This window comes from Hemibagrus wyckioides, linkage group LG11 (genome assembly GCF_019097595.1).
Source record: "Hemibagrus wyckioides isolate EC202008001 linkage group LG11, SWU_Hwy_1.0, whole genome shotgun sequence".
In the NCBI taxonomy this organism is placed as follows: Eukaryota; Metazoa; Chordata; class Actinopteri; order Siluriformes; family Bagridae; genus Hemibagrus; species Hemibagrus wyckioides.
This window is the reverse complement of record NC_080720.1, coordinates 30,634,342-30,655,351: the sequence shown is the minus strand read 5'-3', so window position 1 is coordinate 30,655,351 and position 21,010 is coordinate 30,634,342. Positions and strand designations below refer to the sequence as shown.

The following is a 21,010-nucleotide window of genomic DNA, read 5'->3' as shown; positions in this document are numbered from 1 at the left end:
GTTATTCACTTCACCTATCACTACTCATAATGTTATATGTGATCTGTGTGTGTATGTAGGCTCTATCACGCAATAGAATTTGTAGAATTGGGATGCACAAATTTAATTTTAATGGTTGATGTGAAAAAGCTTGGATAGAATATGAACTATTTTTATCTGCTATATTCTACGCTACAATACTACACTTAACTCTATTATTCCAGACTACACCATAACATTGTAATTATCCACCTACAACTATCTATACCCTAATGTATTATACTGTATACCTGTTTATCTACTACATTATACTATACTAGGATATACAGTGCTATATTATGCAGCCTTACACCATAAGTATGGCTCGGTTCTGGAGGACATAAAGAATGAATGAGCAAGCCTGAGGTGAACAATGAATTTTGTGCCAAAAATACAGTAAGGGGTTAGCCTTTGTGTTTATTTGGTAAAAAAAAAAAAGTGTTAGGGAGGTCAAGACTAACAAGTGTGCCCTCAGTTTTCCTTTTAATGTGAACCTGGTACAGTATAGCATAGTATAATATTGCATAGTGTAGTGTAGTATAAATATAGTACAGTATCATGTAGTGTGCTATAGTGTAGCATATAAATGTGTTAGTCTAGTGTAGTAGATAAACAGGTGCAGTATATTACATTAAGTTTGTGCATCCCGATTCTATATATTTTATTCAGTGCAGTATGTCAGACATGAGTGTGTGGTATCTCAGCTGTAGAGACTGATCGAGCAAAACAGTGCCCTTCTGCGTTAGTCTTCAGCACCTTAATGCACTGTGTGAATCTGGTGAAAATCAGAGAATGATGAATTTTCAACAGAAAAAAAAAAAAAAAAAAACACACAAAGGCTAACCCCTTACTGCATATTTGGGGACAAAATTTGACATTCTGAGATCGCCAATAAATTCACACAGTGAATCAAGATCAAGACAAACACAGGGGTGCAATTAGTTTTGCTCTATCGCTCTCTAGAGCAGAGATATGAGCACTGTAATTTCTTATATTTATATATATATATATATATATATATATATATATATACACACACACCAGGCATAACATTATGACCACTGACATCTCATCATGGCACCTGTTAGTAGGTGGGACATATTAGGCAGCAAGTGAACATTTTGTCCTCAACGTTGATGTGTTCAGGAAAAATCTATCCAAAGTGGTCCAAGGAGGGAACAGTGGTGAACCGGCAACAGGGTCATGGGCGGTCAAGGCTCACTGATGCACTTGAAGAGTGAAGGCTGGCCAATGTGATCCGATCCAACAGACAAGCTACTGTTGCTCAAATTGCTGAAGACGTTAATGCTGGTTCTGATAGAAAGGGGTCAGAATACAGTGCATGACGAGTCAGGGCAAAAAATATTAGGCAGGTGGTCATAATGTTATGCCTGGCTGGTATTAATCCACTATATAATATCGGCAGTGGATTAAATGACCCTCTGATTTTCACAGTCCACTCAGTTTGCTTTAGAGACGAGATCTGTACCCTATAATAAGCATTAAACGTAATCAGGACATTTAGACGGAACAAAATATCAGCACGATATTTCCATTCAAACTTTATTCATGCTTTAAATGATTTTTACCCCATACAAAGCTTAGATAAATACACTTAAAAAAAACACACAAAAAAAACATAAATGTTCTTAGTGTTAAAGCAAACAGTGGAAGTATTCTTTTTTGTGATCGTTTGGTCACAAAAATATTTAGAAAACAAATATCTGCATCATTAGGATGATCCAGAATCAGTTTTTTTTTTTTTTTTTGGTATCTATAATTTATTTATTTAAAGGTCCAGACTGCAGTTAGAGTCCACTCCACATTCTAAACTTGTGGAGCGCCTTGTATTGTTCAGTGTTCCTGAAGTTATATCAAATCGTGCAACTGTGCATTAACCTGATGTCCGAATAAACTGATTGATGCTGATGGCTGATCCTTCAGTAAGGCACAGGATTTCTAAAGGCACTTTGCTCCCCAAATACAAAACTTACAGTCTCATCGACCCCTAGTGACCATCCTCAAATCCTACATTAAAAAAAAAAAACTGAGTGAAGGAAAAATATAAAAAGAGACTGTAATACAAATGATACACACAGCGGTCCTGCTGATATATACTCGAATAATAAAAAACACGAAAGAGATAGAAAACTAGCTGGATAATAGTCATTTTTTTTCTCAGGATGGTTGGAGAAACGTCTGTACCGAGTGGAATGGATCCAGTCTTCAAATGCAGCTTCCTTACATGAATCCGGAGCTGGACAGAGAAACAGCGGCAGGTCAGAAACAACAGTAACTTCATCTCTCAATGCAAATTTAACTCGAAATGGTGCTCTTCCATTATCTATACACACATTCTTGCTCATTACATAGTAAGGGGTAGTGAGTGTGCCATTAACACTGCAGCCCTTGGTTTGCTCATCTGGCACTACATTTCTATAGAGAGGCTTTGTTTTAGCGAAGAGGGAGGAAAAAAAATCTGACTAATAAACAAGGCTCATTGTCACAGAGATCCATGAGTTGTTTTAAGGACTAACATTTTCTCTTATACTACAGAGCAAATAAAGACACACAAGAGACTACACAAAGCTTCCTAATTATGAAAACTAGATGACTTTAATATCTTATATATGGGCAGTGGTGGCTCAAGTGGTTAAGGCTGTGGGTACTTGATCAGAGGATCAGGAACTTGAACCCCAGCACCACCAAGCTCCACTGTTGAGCAAGGCCCTTAACCCTCTCTGCCCCAGGGGCGCTGTATCATAACTGCCCCTGCACTCTGACCCCAACTTCCTCAGCTGGGATGTGCGAAGTAAAGAATTCCACTGTGCTGTAATGTATGTGTGGCGATAATAAAGGCTTCTTGCCCTCATTACGATAATATAAAATTTGTTTTTAGTATCAACCCCGCCCCTTTTTATCAAGCTCCATGTAAACACGCTACTCATATTGTCTAAGCTTAAATGTTTATTTCCTGTTATTGCGCACCCTACTAGCTAATAAATAAATAAAACGGACAGATAACAGAATGTGCATTACTGATATTGTTAGGTGAGCGTGTTGCGTACTTCTTGCGGTCTTTGTCCTTCTTCAGGTTGGAGTTGGAGCTGAAGGACTGACCCTGCAGGAGCTCGGCCGCGGCTTTCTTCTTACTGAACGAGTTCATCTCATCCTCCAGAGCCTTCCTCTTCTCATCCAGCTTGCTTTTCTCGTCAGCGTGCAGGCGCTTCAGCTGCTCAAACTTGCCCTGGAGCTACACACGCGCGCATACACACACACACGATCTCGTTCGTTATGGCATGTTTGGAATTTGGTTACCATTTTCAGGGAATAACAACATAAAAAAAGCACCTGAATATTACCTCTGGTGGTAAAATGCTTAAAGGGGATCAGGGCAAATTGAAGAAATTTATCTTTCAGACTGCATTAGTGTGAAGGAAACGGAAGAGCTTTATTTATTACTCCACATTTATTACGTTAGTGAGAAAATGGACGGAGAGCACTCTGCTTAATCCCCTACACCACTCCTTTAATCTGCTCCATATGTGTGTGTGTGTAGTTAAGTACTCCTCTCCTTAACAGTGTGTGTCAGACTATAAGGATGGATACCTCTCTCTCGGCCTCCTTCAGTTCCGTCTCTTTCTCTTTGACACGCAGGACAAACATCTGCCTCATTTCCTCCTCCCTCCTCTGCAGCTCCAAGAGAAACTCCTGACGCTTCGCCTCGTACGTCTCCTGCAGGCTGAGAAGACACAGATTACCGTTCATCATCTGATCTGATCTCTCTACTAGTGCAACCTGGGGTAAAAAGAGGAATGAAACACTTCTGGACACGGCGTTATTGGAAAATAATCCAAACATACATGCTAATAACACACACACACACACACGATACATGCCTGGAGAACACACACATTAAAGGCTATTGTTTCTACCTGACTGGTTTGCTATCGGCATCCGTGTCTTTAAAGCCCATCTCCTCCAGTTTGCAGCGTCTGTAGAGCTCGTAGTGGCGTGTGTGCGTTTGCTCTCGCAGGTCCTCCATGTTCACGCAGATCAGCATCTCCCGCAGCTTCACAAAATCACAGTGGTTCTCGTTCTCCACTGAAACACACAAGTGCGCTGCAGCAAATCTATGCTGAACAACCAACCAGCATGAAACACACACACACACAGCATACCTTGCACCACACCCCAGGGGTACTGTCGAGCTTTCACCATCTTATTCCCAATCTTCACCTCCTCTGTGCTTCCCACCACTGCAAATGGCAGGTGGCCCTGGAAACGACATAGAAACCAGTTGAGGATTCTTACATTCTAATACACTACATTACTCTGCTCTGATAATAAAAGTTTTTACTTTCAAAAATCAAAAGCATTTCTGTTCACCTATTTTCCTGCATGCTTATGTATTGTATATACACTACTCCGATTTAGATTTCTCATTAAAACCTTTGTTGACAATCCTCAATCCTTTTTTATTACGCAATGCGCTATTGACTGCCATCGTTCTAATGCGTCACAATACACTTTATTAAAGCTCACACATTATTCGTACTCACGTTCATGGCGCTGTTGATCTTGGCCACGGTCTCGTCGTCGGTGGGGAACTGATAGATCTGCACTCCGTTGCTCACCAGCTCGCTCATGATCTTAATCTTAAACTTGTGCAGCTCGCTCTTAGAGATGGTATCGGCCTTCGCGATGACGGGGATTATATTCACCTTTAAAAAAAACAAGGAGCATGCATGACATCAGGCGTAGTGTCATGGCTGGCTCTGAAATCAAGCTCACCAAGCAATAAACAAACAAGTCCCCATGTCACAGGACTTAAAGGATCTTCTGCTAACATCTCGGTGCCAGATACCACAGCACACCTTTAGGGATCTAGTGGAGTCTATACCGCGACGGGTCAGGGCTATTTTAGCAGCAAAAGCGGGACCTATACACAATATTAGGCAGGTGGTCATAATGTTATGGCTGATCGGTGTATTTCTTGTGTGTCGGTGAATATTTACAAAAGAGAATGATTTCTCAGCCTCTGTTACACTTCCATCTTAAAGGGAAAGGTAACCAAGTATTGGACAAGAACGGACTCATTTTCATGATTGCTCTTCATCCTAATTCTTTGGAAGGGTTTTCTTTTCATAAGATCAAGGTTGAGTGATTTTGTGGGCAGTCAAAGTGTTTCCGGACTTAAAGCATTAAAGGGCAATGTTGATGACCAACCACTGACACACCAATCACTTTTATTCATCTAAATGCACAAATTAAAGAATTAAAGAAGACTGATTTGTATGAAACATTACTGTTTCTTAATGCAGCCACAGATTCTACAACACCAAAGAAAAGAAAGCCTCTCGAGCCTGGCTCAGAGAGTTGTGGAGCATGACACAAACACTAGTTCTGTCCTTCTGCCAGCATTTTTGAGGAGGAATCACCCACTGAGTGCCAGCCATGAAACCAGACACACATATACACACACCCAGAATATACCAGAGGTCCTAAAATCTCACACAAACACACACACAATAGCCTCATACAAGACTGTATACAGGACAGCTGAAGAATAAATCCTACAGATGAGGGGGAAAATGTCAGAAATGTGAAGTCCTCCCTCGTTCTTTCCTCCTCAGATGTAGCCACAGGCACTTCCCAGAGTGGCCGAGACGGAATTTTACTCTTACAAAGTATTTTCGGTAACACTGTTAAGTACTTCTTAGAGTTGGGGAACAGTTTTTACACAAATTCGCCTTGATGTAACTGCTTACATTTTGTGCTGGAGATACAAGGATATAAAAATCTAACAAAATAGGGATGTCTTCTAAAAATGGAGTGTAGAATAACAAAGAGAGTCTGAATTTAGATCTGGGTGGAGATTTAGATCCTTAATTAGCAAGGCAAAGGATAAGTGGTGAGGAAAAAACTCGTGAGAAGAAGAAGACCTGAGACTCAAAGTCATCCTTGAATCATCTAGGAGACACTGGGGAGTGGGAGAATAAATCATTACAGCATTTAGGTTTTAAGTTTTTGGAGTATCCATTCGAAACCATTCACAAGGACTGCACAACCGAAAGCGCCAACAATGGGCATGTGAGCATCAGAACTTGACCACGAAGCAATGGAAGAAGGTGGCCTGGTCTGATGAATCACGTTTTCTTTTACATCACGTGGATGGCCGCTTTCCTGGGGAACACATGGCACCAGGATGCACTGTGGGAAGACGGCAAGCCGGGGGAGGCGGCGTCAAGCTTTGGGCAATGTTCTCCTGGGAAACCTCGGGTCCTGCCATCCATGTGGACGTTACTTTGACACGTACCACCTACCTAAACACTGTTGCAGACCATGTACACACTTTAATGGAAACGGATCTCAATCCAATCGAGCATCTGTGGGTTTTGCTGGACAAAAAAGTCTGATCCATGGAGGCCCCACCTCGCAACTTACAGGACTCAAAGGATCTGTTGCTAACATCTTGGTGCCAGATCCCACAGCACACCTTCAGGGATCTAGTGGAGTCCATGCCTCGAGGGGTCAGGGCTGCTGTAGCAGCAAAAGGGGGACCAACACAATGTTACGCAGGTGGTCATAATGTTATGGCTGATCGGTGCATTAATTAAGTGTGGGTGAATATTTTCAGAAGAGAATGATTTCAGAATGATTTGCCTCTGTTACACTTCCATGTCAACATTAACAAGTTCAGAATTACAGAAAGAAGCACAGGGAACAAAACATGTCCTGCATGATAGATTTAATTCTGTTAAAAATGAATATCACCAAATGTTTTTGGCACAGCTAAATAGGTGTGTTCATAAAAATGGAGAATGTTTCTGGATATCTGTTTAATTAAGGGTATTGTGTACCAACCTTGCTGTCCAGTTTCTTCATGGTGACCAGGTCGAGGGATTTCAGCGAGTGTCCGGACGGGGCGATGAAGTACAGGCAGGCGTGGATGCGCGAGTCGTGGTAGTTGTGCAGTGAGCGCTTGATCTTCAGCTCTTCTTGCAGGTAGGACTCGAACTGCGTGTCGATGTAATCCACCACGTGCTGGTAGCTGGGAAAGCGATCTTTCTGTTAAAAATCGCAGACTGAGCGTATGTAAAAATTAGTTCCTGTCTACACTCGATGGAGGTGAGAACTCGAGTGTCCTGCACAGAGCCCTGACTCTGACCCACTGAACACCTTGGAGCCACTTCAACATCCCAACATCAGTGTCTGATCTCACTAATGCTCTTGTGGCAGAATGAACACAAATCCCCACATCCACAATCCAACATCTAATGGAAAGCCTTCCCAGAAGATTGGAGCTTATAATAACAGCAAAGGGGGGAGTGCTGTGTTCAGGTGTTCACATACTATACGAAAGTGTCCTGCCAAACTAAACATCTGTCAATCTTCCTGTCTGTATAAACATCTTCCTGACTGCCCCGCCCACCTGCTCGTGCCTACTCACCTATCTTGTTTGTTCATCTGGTCTCCGAACCCCACCGTGTTGACGATGGTGAGCTTGAGACGCACGTTGCTCTCCTGGAGGTCGTACGTCTGGGCGCGGAGCTTGACGCGTGGCTCAAAGTGAGACGACTCAAAGTTCTCAAAGTTGGTGTTGAACAGCGTGTCCATCAAAGTGGACTTCCCTATACCTGTCTCACCTGTGGACGAAATGACATGTCTGTGTGTAAGTTATGTGTGTGAATAATACCTCCACTTCCCTTTAAAGAAGGCAAATAGGACAGAATAATAATCACCTATGCAGAGGATGTTGAAGCAGAAGCCCTGACTGGTGGATTTATTGACCAGCTGATCTGGTAAGCTGTCAAAGCCAACGTGACCAGACAACGACAAGGGCCGGGCATTTCTTTCCTGTTTAAAAAAAAAGGAGATTAAAGCCTTTAATGACAAAAACACACAGAGAAAAGCTGAAATGTCAGGACTTGTATCGCGGTGCGTCTTTAGTGCCTTAGTCTTGATGAAAGGAAGCAAGAAGAACAGAATAAAAAAAGGCATAAAGCAACAGCTACGTAGGCAAAATTATGGCTAAAAATAGAGACACGATCTGGAAAGCTTAGCCACAGTGTTTTGTGGATCGTGTTTGGGACACGGTCCATAAAGACAACACCCTTAAGTCACGCAGTTCTGACACGGTTCCTCTAGTAAACTTGAATAGTGATGAGAACAAAAACTTGTTTCCACTCCCTGTGTGTGTAAGGGATTGTCTGAGAAAGAGCAAGGAAATGTCTTTAAAAAAATATATTAAAGAAGAAATGTGTTTTTATCCAAGTCTCATATTTATGCAGCGACTTTAACCATGTTTGCTCATATCCAGATGTTTGTCTTTCATAAACCTGACACAACACAGCAGCCGAAAATATGTAATGATGATGATGATATCTGCACCACTTCTGTTTAAATTCAACAATTCATTCATGACTTCCTATAGATATATTAGCAAAGTAAATAAACCGCACTACCCACAATGCCTGCTAAATTCTTTCCAGATTTTATTTTGTTTTTTAACGAAAAATCACGTATAAGACTATGAGTAGTTTTTCTTCCATTGTTACACTTTAGACTTGACAAGAGGTGGTCATGCTGTATGGTTTTGAGGCAGTGACACTGAGGAAGAGACAGGAGTCAGAGCTGAAGATGTCGAAGTTCTCTTTGGGAGTGACACGGTTGGACAGGATTAGGAACGAGTACATCAGAGGGACAGCTCATGTTGGACGTTTGGGGGACGAAGTTAGGGAGGACAGATTAAGATGGTTTGGACGTGTTCAGAGAGTGAGTATATTAGTAGGGGAATGTTGGACATGGAGCTGCCAGGCAGGAGGCAAAGAGGAAGGCCAAAGAGGAGGTATATGGATGTAATAAATGAGGATATGAAGCAAGTGGGTGCAAGTGTTGAGGATGCAGAAGATAGGGATAGGTGGAGAGAGATGATTCGCTGTGGCCACCCCTGAAGGGAAAAGCAGAAAGAAGAAGATACACTTTAGACTATAAATAGAGTCTAAAGCTGTGAGCAGAATACTGAGGAAACTTTGAACCATGTAAAATCATTCAGTCAAATCAGTCGGATTTGTTGCTTTACGATGTCATAATAGCTCATTTGCATTAAAATTGAGGCTCGCCTGTGGCTCTTTATTTTTTAACTTTCTCTGAAACCTAGACACCATTTTTCATTTCTTCCTTAAGATATGTAAACGTTTGCACCCGTGGGAACAAGGGGAGGGGAGGGGGGGAAAATATATTAATTCTCTAAGGCAAGAAAGATCTTAAGGTCGTAGCTTAGATTTAGAAATCCTTCCCATTCTCTAGTATTTAGATAAGCATGCCATTACACTCAGCACAGCCCTCTGTGGCTCGTCACCGTTTGAGAGGACGACGTGTTTATTTCTGCATTCCACAGATGGGGTGGCACTTTGGGGGGTCAATTCAGGAATGTTAGAAGGTTAAGCGACGTGGTTTGAAACAGGAAGTGGGTGTGATGACGTGTTCTGATGACGTGCTCGACTGATTCACTCACAACTGTTACATCACATCTATGACAAATCGTCCTGAACAGATCTGACAGTATCTTGGAGAAGTTGCTATGTGATGAAATTATATTGCTCTTACTGAGGAAGAAAACCCTGATTCACGTTCTCAGTTAGTCTGACAAGCTGGTGAAGCACATAACCCCAAAATCCGGCCCTATTTAAAACGAATAAGCTTCTAATAAAACATTAATAATATATTAATTCCCCACAAGCGATGGTTGGGAAAAGGGAAGAGCGCAGTGACAAGCTGCTACTGCAGAGCAAGTCACGACCCCCAGGGGCGGGACTTATACGGTCTAGAGAGGATTTAATTGGACGGACGTAAAACTAGTACAGGTTGGGTCATCGAAAATAAAAAAAGGTTCTTGTGAACCTACAAGTGAAAGTTGATCTAATCAGATCAAGAAGATGAATAACGAGAGTCAATCTAGAGGAAAATGATTTAGTAAGAATATAAAAGAGCACTTTAGTCTTGTTCTGCGTCATTCGAGGAAAATCATGGAAGTCTCAGCCACGATCATAACTTTACATGAAACTCCTAACACTTTACAGACTGCTGTATGGCTTAAATGTGTATTTTAGTTAGGGTTTTATTTCCCTGATGGACACGTAGTTTAGAACATAAGGCGTCAAAGCGTTAATTCTGACCCAATCTAGTGCACTTCTATCATCAGGGAACATCAAGTCTATGGAGATTTATCCCACTGCTAGTTAAACTTGCTAGCTTGCTAACCCAACCTAGCTAAAACAACATTACAGCTGCTAAAGAAAATGTACAAGAATCTCACCCCTTGTCGAGCAACATCTGACGAAGCCATGTTGTATTTTGAATGAAGACTTATAATTTAATTTCCTTTTAAATATAAGTTATATTTGAAAAAGTACCGACATGAAAGAGGCGGGTGAAGCCAATTGAAAAAGTTTGGAGGAGAAACGATTGGAATGCAACAGGAATGTACCACCCCTTAGGAACGCCCGTCCACGACAGGGTAAATCTCTACCTGGGTGGCATAAAAATACCTTACCGAAGAAGGTCCTGTCGTTGATATGAAGCCGTAACTAATTCGTAGAATTTTATAAACCACTGTTTAGCATTTTTTGTATTTTATTTACATTTGTAAACAAATCACATCACGAGTTATTATTCGCGAAATCTCCCCCACGTCTACAATGGTTCGATCTAAACCAGATAAACTGGGAAAATGCAACAGTATTGGAAATGAGAAACTGGCATCCATTTTGGCTCTTGCAGGGGCCGTCTACTGTTATACGGCTCATGATATTGAGATCCAAGATGGTGTTCAAACGGTCACAGTTTCAGTAAGGAGGGATTATAGGGCGGGACGTGTGCTTGCTTGGCTGCGAGTAATGAATGAAGACGTGGTTGCTCCACTTACTGGCAATACTAGGGATTAGCAGCGGGATAAAGAGGCGAAATAACGGGGGATACAGAAGTGGGGGAAGCATCGACTTGTTTATTTAAATCTGTAAAGAGAGGCGCTTTTGTTTACTAGGAATAACAGATAGCCTGCTAGATGCAGGTAAACAATAATGGTCGATGATGTGTTGTTTAGTGTGATCTGATGGCGACCGAATGCACCCAAGAAACGGTTTTATGTTTTCTAACGGAGAAAGGAGGGAGAGTGAAGAACGCGGATTTGATAAACCACTTCCGATCCTTCCTTTCCACTGACCCCGAGAAGAAAGCCGCTGTTAAAGAGGCGTTTAAGAGCTACGTCGACAGCGTCGCGGTAGTGCAAGTGGAAAAAGGTGAGAAATACGTCTGTCTGAGGAAAAGATTCAGAGGGTCGGTGAAACGGGAGAATGGCCATCATGGACCGGACAGCGCCTCCGTCCTGGAAACGAGCCTTAGCGCTGTTGTTACCCATGACAACCGCAGGGACGACTGCCTCGCGCCTGTCAGACCGGGCGAGTGCCGGAGCCACGCGCTCAGCACCACCATCCCGTCAGAGAACAAAGATGCCAAACAAGAAATACCGCCTGTCTCGGATTGCGCCGGCGCAGGTGAGCGCACACCTCCGATTATTTCGCAAACCAGTCCGGATGGATCAGCTTCACGCGCACTCACTTCAACCGCGAACAGATCTGAGGATAAAACGGAAATGGGCAATCAGAATGCCGGGAACACTGGCGCTGGGAGCCACATCAGGTCGGTTGGGATATCAGATAAAACTACGGGAGAATGTGTTCCAGAGATCGCCGTGACTGAACCGTCTCACCTACTGCCGAGTGACGTAAGTAAACTCATCCATCTTCCATGCCTACCGACGCACACCGAGGCCCCGAGCGAGGGCAGAGCCGATCAGAGTCACTCAGATATATTAGAAGGCGAGTCCGCACCGAAAGAACGCGAGGAGGACACGGCAGGAGCAGGGAGTGGATCAACGCGGCTCGGTCTAGGCTCGTGCGACGGCGGCGCGTTTGAGGGACGGGCGGACTCTGCGAGCAACACGCCCAAAGGGAGTCGAAAGAGTTTTATCGCGCACCTGATGAGCAGCTCGCCGCAGGTACGACGCAGCATGGTGCTCAGGCAGAGCCGACACGCAGCCAAGAACGACGGCGACTCGTCGTCGGTAAACTCCGCGCACGCTGAGGAAGAGAGCGCCGCTGTGACGCTGGACCCGTTGGAGCACGAGTGGATGATGTGCGCCTGTGACGGTGAATGGGAGAGCCTGCGTCGGCTGCTGAACAGCGAGCCCAGCCTCGTTTCCAAGAAGGACTTCGTGACCGGCTTCACGTGCATTCACTGGGCCGCCAAACTGGGCAAGCACGAGCTGCTCGCGCAAATTGTGAACTTCGCACGGCAGCGTAGTGTGGCGCTCGACGTGAACGCGCGCTCGAGCGCCGGCTATACGCCCCTCCACCTGGCCGCCATGCACAACCACATCGAGGTGATCAAACTCCTGGTGGGCGCGTGCGACGCCGACGTGGAGACGCGCGATTACAGCGGCAAGAAGGCGAGCCAGTATTTGCGCAGCGACGTCGCGAGAGACGTCCTCGACATAGCTGGCGCCGACGCTACCTGCTACCCCGAGAGCGAGGAGCTCGCGCTTGGGGACGAGGCTGCACGGTGGAAGCTACCCAGAGTTCTCCAAGCCAACCTGAGGCTGCTGAACCGCAGCGCGAGCGAGGACGACGACTGTGTCGGGGGGCTCGCGAGGGACAGGCCACTTCGACGAAAGTCGTCATTTAACAAGCTGAAGCCCAGACTGAGCAAGGTCCGAGCGGGGATCACACCGATCGTTCACAGCACTTCTCACTTTGAACGGCTCGAGGGAGCCACGGGTCAAGCTTCCGGTTCATTTAGAACCAGACCCAAGTCAAACCTGTTTGGATGATTCTGCATATTCGGGTACGGTGGATGTTAGACTTCTCAGACTTGCTGCTCACACACACACACACACACCCACCCACACACACACACACACACACACACACACTACAAGGTGAACATTCCAAGTGCACAGAAAACACCTGTGACTCCACCACCAGCACCTGAGATACAGATGAGTGCAAAAGTTTGCATCCCTCTACGTTTTTATTAATTGCAGCATTTGTTAATTTAATGTTTTATTCAAAACGTGTTATAGCTCTTGAGTCTAAGTCAGCACTTATCTTTTTTACACACTCCCTTTAATTTATTCTATTTTATTTAAGTTCTACACATTCTCAAACTCTTAGGCAGTTTGCTGAAAGAGCTGGAAAAGTTCATAAAAAGATACACTGATCAGGCATAACATTATGACCAGGCTGTGCCAGGTGAAGTGAATAAGACTGATGATCTCATCATGGCACCTGTTAGTGGGTGGGATATATAACAAAAGTGTTCCAAGGAAGGAACAGTGGTGAATGGGTGACAGGGTCATGGGTGGTCAAGTCTCATTGATGCACATGAGGAGCGAAGGCTGGCCCGTGTGATCCGATCCCACAGATCCAGCAGCTACTGTTGCTCAAATTGCTGAAGAAGTTAATGCTGGTTCTGATAGAAAGGTGTCAGAATACACAGTGCATCACAGCAAAAGCGGGACCAACACCAATCTTAGACAGGTGGTCATAATGGTATGTCTGATCAGTGTATTAGACTGTTTAAAAACGGTATATCATTTGCACTGACACGCAACAAATAAATTAGGGAAATTAGTCTACATCACATCTAAAAATCATAAATAACTTTAAACATTGGTTGCTTCATCATTTTCGAAGTGAGGGAATGCCAAGTTTTACACTCACTGGTTTAAAATCTTTAAAGCAGCTGATGATACATGGTGCTGAAACAAAGCGCACATTTGGAATACGTTTATGATATCCGTATATGATGCTATTTTGTTTAAACGTTTTTAGGTATCAGCCATTCTGGAAATGATTACTTCGACCAAATCTACTGAGCCTAATCTCAGACTATTATATATCCATTCTCACCTAAAAATAATAGACTAACTTCAATCACACAACGCTGTGTAGTCAATATAATGTCCCAGCCTTTGTACTGCCATAAACATCATGAAATGTGACCATGTTGTTTTTATTTTTATTCATTCACTAACGTTTATCCGGTGCAAAGCGCGAGTTCAAAAGGCAGGTTAAAACTGGAATGATTTCATACCAGCATTCGCAAATAAGTGTGTATATGAGAAGCTAAAACATAAACACCAGGCCTGGTCTGTAAGTGCTGCTTTGTATCACTGACACTATTATCTTTCCGGCTTAGTACAATTTTCAGATTAAGTGCTTTATATTTACATGGAATGTGACTTTTGTTGCACTTTTTTTTTCACTAAGAGAGCATTAATCTTTATAATAATCACATCGTTATGTAACCCGACATTTTATTTCCTCTGAGGTGAAAAAGTGGTGAAAAGTCTTGCTAAGTGTTGGAGCATGTCTGAAGATCTTAGCGCCACTGCGGTCCCATGTGAGCAAGCTCGAGCACGTTCCCTTCTACACACACTGCTGACTAAGACATTCGCCAGATCAGGAGGTTGACCACATTGATTTTGGGGGAACAACACACACACACACACACACACATCTCTTAAAGGAATACACCAGGCTTTTTTGTTTTTGTTGTTGTTGTGTTAGCTTAATCACTATTCAGCTTATCTGTAGTGTGCTTGTGATTACTACACTGAAGATTGTTTCCTTGCATTGAGGATCAAATAGTAAATCTGTTTACTGAAAATGAACACGAGGAAAGCAGAAGTGGGGAAACAGACTCAATGTTTTTGTAAAAATTATGAAATTAATTCTTTAGTTCTGTTGACCATGCTCAACGTAATGATCAGGACACTTAAAGACGTTTCTTCTACATTTATTATTATTATTTTAATTTAATATAATTACATATCATATTATCTAATTTAATATAATATACATTTATTTTATTTTGTTATTATTTTATTTTATTTTAATTTATTTAATTTTATTTTAGTTTTGAATTTGGGAAAACACATCTCTTAAAGGAGATTAAAAAAAAATAAATAAAAAAAAATAAATAAATAACGATAATATAAATAATAATAATATTTAATACCAAAAACTGATTTTTTTGTAGAAAAGTAATTTCTAATAATTAATCTATAATTAATCACTGTCGATATTCTAATTATTCGACTGGAAATCAGAATACTGTAGAAATCTAGTTCGATTTTTACTGTATTGATTTCCAGTTTTGAAAATAAATTGAAGCAGTTTTTGAGCAAATCCTTCATTTCCAAAATGTCAAATAATAGTTTTTGAAATTGGAGTTATGTTGTTTATTTAAAGCAAAATTCAACATCTGACCCCAGACTTTGTTTCTCTTTTGCTTTCTGTTGTGTTTCTGCTTCTCGGTTCAGGGAAGCGTCTCAGCGTGACAGCGTGAAGTAATCACACACACACACACACACACACACACATTACTGAAATAATAGACAGAGAGAGAGAGATCGGGAGTGTGTTCTTTTTAAAGTTGGCTCGAAATCCTCTCTTTCTCTTTGCTCGGGTTTGTTTGTGTGCTGCTGAAGGTTAGGGTACAAAAGTCTGGTGTTGTTATCAGAAACAACCCTGTGTACTGATTGTCCTGCTTCCAAACTGGATATGTAAAGTAAATTTAGAAATCTGCCTTATTTATTTCTGAGTGTCTGTGTGTGTGTGTGTGTGTGTGTTTGTTGTGTTTAATATATTGGCGAGGATGCATCGCTGTCAAGGCTTTGCTGACCTGAAACTGTGTTTGTGTGTGTGTGTGTGTGTGTGTGTGAGAGAGAGAGAGAGAGAGAGAGAGTTAGGGTCAGTGTTAGATGGAGGTGTAGGATTAATTAATTGGTTCCATGTCAGTGCAAGGTCCTCACAAGTATAGTAAAATAGGTGGATGAGTGTGAGTGTGTTTGTTAATTCATGTCCTTGGTCATGTTTGCTGACCTGAAACTGTGTTTGTGTGTGTGTGTGTGTGAGAGAGAGAGGGGGAGAGAGAGAGAGTTAGGGTCAGTGTTAGATCGAGGTGCAGGACAGAATTCATTGGCTCCATGTCAATGTAAGGTCCTTGCAAGTGTAATAAAACAGGTGGATGAGTGTAAAGGCTTTGCTGACCTGAAACTGTGTTTGTGTGTGTGGGTATGTGTGTGTGTGAGAGAGAGAGAGAGAGAGTTAGGGTCAGTGTTAGATCAAGGTGTAAGATCCTCACAAGGATAGTAAAATAGGTGGATGAGTGTGTGTGTGATCAGTGTGTGTGTGATTGGTAATTCATGTCCTTGGTCATGTGGCAAAGGCTTTGCTAATGATCTAAAACTGTGTTTATGTGCATGTGTGTGTGTGAGTGAGAGAGAGAAAGAGAAAGAGAGAGAGAGAGACGAGGTTATTTCTCGTTAAACACATGATAATCTGCTGCTTGGATTTGTTATCACATGACCTAAAAGGTGGCAAGGCTCCACTATCTACCACATGTTTCACATCACGGGGTGATAAAAGCACACTTAAACGTTCTATTTTCTCACATCCTGCTTCTTTTTTTTTTTTTTTTTTATGGTACACGTCAGCCGGGACTTTGTAACAGTGTGTGTGGGCTGACAGAAAACCAGAAAAAGTTATGCAACAGGACTAATGTTCAAGCCAGATTTTAGCTAACCCCCTACCCCCCACCCCTCAGAATCTTTTCCACAGAACTTCTTAGCACTGAGGATGTGGAAATGACTTCACACTGCCACGGAAAAGCCGGCATGTCACGTGTGTACGTGAACTCTCCATTACAACCTTTTCGACGAATTCATCCATCTGTACCAATTCAAGCTGGGACACGTCAAACACTGGTGATGTTTCTTTGGAAACACTGACGGATATAATTTTTCAAGACCTTTCCCTGTGAGCTCTTTAGACTGTTCTGAATCGTCCTAAATGGCTGTTTTTGGTGTTGTAAACCTAATATCATGCAGAAGTTGGTTCATTTCTGTGCATTACAAAGCTATAGAGCTGCTAACTCTAAACGGTGTATTAACGAATTTCTAATTCTTCTTAACCCATAAGTGTAGAAATCTTTCCTTACAGATTTTATACAGTTTATAGACTTGCTTTTTTTAGGTCATATTTTTATGTCGCACCCTTTCCTCTTACCCTAATCCAGCACTTTCATATAGACGTTTTGTGCTGAATATATACTGACATGGTGCTATTATTCTTTAATCACACATCATGACAAAAAAAAGAAATACTCATTAAAGAAATACTCCACTGTATTTTATCCTCATGTTTATTCAGCGTATTTGTTCTGTATGGTTGAGTCCTACATCGACACGGCTTCAATTAGTGGGAAATGAAGCCATATCCTGCTTTAAATGGAAGTATAATGGAAGTCTTAATGCACTTGGGGCAAGCAAGAAATATTATTAATAATAATTAATAAATAATGAAACGAAGAAGCGAGACATGATCGAGGCTTGAGGCTGATTTCTTTCTAGCTCAGGCTATAGACTCTATACACTTTCATTCTCTATAGATTAGAGATTTCATCCTTTGTATCTAATATCATCGGCAGCCATGACTGCTGCATTTTCCCTAAATCTTCATACACTATATAGGCAAAAGTTTTGGGACGGCTCTCCAAATCATGGAATTCAGGAGTTGTTTTTCAGGGGTTAGGCTCAGCCCCTTAGTTCCAGTGAGAGGAACTCTGAATGCTTCAGCATACCAAGACATTTTGGACAATTTCATGAGCACCAGTGCACAAAGCAAGGTCTATAAAGATAAAGATGGGTGAGTTTGTTGTGGAGGAACTTGACTAGCCTGCACAGAGTCCTGACCTCAACCCCATAGAACACATTTGGGATGAATTAGAGCGCAGACTGCGAGCCAGACCAAAACTGGGACGTCTGCCTTTACATGCGCATGAATGTAATATGGAGTTGGCTCCACCCCTTTTGCAGCTATAACAGCTTTAACTCTTCTGGGAAGGCTTTCCACAAGGTTTAGGAGTGTGTTTATGGGAATTCCTCTAGAAGTGCATTTGTGAGGTCAGGCACTGATGTTGGACGAGGAGGTTGCAGTCTCCCAATCTCTAATTCATCCCAAAGGTGTTCTATCAGGACTCTGTGCAGGCCAGTCAAGTTCCTCCACAGCAAACTCACTCATCCATGTCTTTATGGACCTTGTTTTGTACACTGTTGTGCAGTCATGTTGGAACAGGAAGGGGTCATCCCCAAACTGTTCCCACAAAGCATGAAATTGTCCAAAATGTCTTGGTATAAAGCTGAAGCATTAAGCTTTCACTGAAACTAAGGGGCCGAGCCCAAACCCCCTGAATCCCCAAACGTTTGGCAATATAGTGCATCTTCAAATGCATTTTATGTCTCAACAAATAATTTATATTAAAACATATCTTATCATGCAATTTGTAGAAAGCAATAAACTTTTACACCTTTCCTGTTACTTGGTTTGATTTGGACGAAATCACTTCGATACTCATTAATTATTAGTAATTAGAATTGATTTGATTGAGAGAAGATTTAGAGTTAAGGGCCTTGATCAGGGGCCCCACAGCTGCAGCTTTTAGTGAATCAGGGATTCAAACTCTTCAACAACTTTCCCATCAATAATCCAACACCTTCACCACATCCCCAGGACTAAGTAGTTAGTACTCTGTAACTCAGGGATACTTTTCTACGTCATCATTCACAAATGAACTCCAGATGGATCACATATCCATGACAGGATACAGAAACCCTGATATCATAGCAGATATTGTACAACATCTGTAAGAATTTTGGTGGAGTAATTTTTTACTGTGTGTGTGTGTGTGTGTGTGTTGTAATGAACGCACATCATTCAAATACCCTGGTGATCATTTCAGAGCTTCTTTTCAGATAAACAAACCACTCCATTTTTTTTTTACTACAGACGAGTCTAATGTTGCGTAATGAAAGGATAAGAACTCTGGGTTTGTTTAATCTGCTTTGTCTTAAGAGGTTTTCCAGATTGGTTTTCAGTGTGATTCAACTGATCAACATCAGCAACATCTGTATTTACAGCACCATTATAACAATTCATGATTTGGAAAAGATCAAGCATTTCTGTTCAGTGATACACTGGGATCTTTTCTGATGTGACTGGAATATCCATCCATCCATTTTATTCCTAATTAGGGTCACAGGGATCTGCTGGAGCCTATCCCAGCACACATTGGGCAAAAGGCAGGAGTACACCCTGGACAGGTCACCAGTCCATCACAAATAGACAGACAACCACACACATGGGCAATTTAGAATTACCAATGTTTTTGGACTGTGGGAGGAAACTGGAGTACCCAGAGTAAACCCACACAGGCACAGGGAGAACATGCAAACGCCACGCGTTCAAACCCGGGATTCACACCAGGGCCCTTCTTGCTGTGAGGCAACAGTGCTAACCGCTGAGCCACCGTACTACCCTTGACTGGCATATTTCTGTACAAATAAAACACACACTTTAACACTAACGTGTAAAGTTACATGATGTCTAGCTCTAAAAAAGGCCTTGATTGTTCCTCATAACATCATTGCTGTTGGTTTTGATGATTATGACTCACTCGTAATTGTCTGTGATGAGCTGAGTGCTGCTGAACAGGTTCATTAAGCTGATGATTATTGTTATTATTATTATTATTATTACTGTGTGGTAAGAGTGCCAGGCTCATTATCACATCATTTATCATTATTAGCATGGAGTCTTTTGGCTGTGTGTGTGTGTGTGTGTGTTGTGAAAAGGCAGAGAGATTTGCTGACATGGAGAATGTGCAGTGAATCATTCCGCATGCTCACTCACTCTGCTCCCAGTGTGTGTTCAGTTAAATGTCCAGATAAACAGACAAATCTAAGGATACACACACTCACACACGCACACACACACAAACTTGCACACACAAACACAAACACACATACACACACACACAGACTTGAACACACAAAAACACACACACACACAAATACATAAACACACAAATCTCAGGATACACACACACAACACACAAACAAAAAAACACATACACAGACACACATACACACAGACACACATACACACAAATCTCAGGATATACACATACACACAAACATATACATTCTCTCTCTCACACAAACACATACACACATGCACATACACACACAAACATATACCACACTGAGCACTGGAGCTCCGCAGGGCTGTGTGCTCAGTCCATTGCTGTTCACTCTGCTGACTCACGACTGTGCAGCAATGCACAGCTCCAACCACATCGTCAAGTTCGCCGATGACACGACCGTGGTGGGTCTCATCAGTAAGAACGACGAGTCAGCATACAGAGAGGAGGTGCAGTATCTAACAGCCTGGTGCAGAGCCAACAACCTCTCCCTGAACGTCGACAAGACTAAAGAGATGGTTGTTGACTTCAGGAGAGCATTGTCACAGAGTCACAGAGTGACCATTCTCCGCTGTTCATCGACGGATCCTCGGTGGAGATCGTCAAGAGCACCAAATTCCTTGGTGTCCATCTGGCGGAGAACTTCACCTGGTCACTCAACACCAGCTCCATCACCAAGAAAGCCCAGCAGTGCCTCTACTTCCTGAGGAGGCTGAGGAAAGCCCATCTCCCTTCCCTCATCCTGACTGTGTTCTACAGAGGGACCATCGAGAGCGTCCTGAGCAGCTGCATCACTGCCTGGTTTGGGAACTGCACCGTCTCGGATCACAAGACCCTTCAGCGGATAGTGAGGACAGCTGAAAAGATCATTGGAGTCTCTCTCCCCTCTGTCACGGACATTTACACCGCACGCTGCATCCGCAAAGCTAACAGCATTGTGGCTGACCCCACACACCCCTCACACACACTCTTCACCCTCCTGCCAACTGGAAAGAGGTGTGTAACAGACTGTGTAACAGGTTCTTTCCTCAAGCCATCAGGCTCCTCAACGCCCTGGACTGAACTGTTCTACACTCTCTCTCACACACACACACACACACACACA

General features: G+C 42.6%; 2 protein-coding genes across 2 annotated transcripts; one reads left to right on the top strand and one right to left on the bottom strand.

Annotated features, from left to right (window-relative positions):
• Positions 1-1,567: 1,567 nt before the first annotated feature.
• septin10 (septin 10) lies at positions 1,568-10,497 on the bottom strand. The gene is made up of 10 exons (XM_058403763.1): positions 10,340-10,497; positions 7,764-7,878; positions 7,472-7,667; positions 6,886-7,072; positions 4,581-4,742; positions 4,200-4,296; positions 3,954-4,122; positions 3,628-3,760; positions 3,087-3,271; positions 1,568-2,275 (listed from the first exon to the last, which is right to left on the bottom strand). Exons 1-10 carry the CDS (start codon positions 10,367-10,369, stop codon positions 2,260-2,262), a joined length of 1,290 nt encoding a protein of 429 aa, XP_058259746.1. The 5' UTR covers positions 10,370-10,497; the 3' UTR covers positions 1,568-2,259.
• A 366-nt stretch (positions 10,498-10,863) lies between these two features.
• LOC131361800 (ankyrin repeat domain-containing protein SOWAHC-like) lies at positions 10,864-17,280 on the top strand. The gene is made up of 2 exons (XM_058403373.1): positions 10,864-12,924; positions 16,693-17,280. The coding sequence occupies exon 1, from the start codon at positions 11,135-11,137 to the stop codon at positions 12,908-12,910; it is 1,776 nt and encodes a 591-aa protein (XP_058259356.1). The 5' UTR covers positions 10,864-11,134; the 3' UTR covers positions 12,911-12,924; positions 16,693-17,280.
• Positions 17,281-21,010: the final 3,730 nt, after the last annotated feature.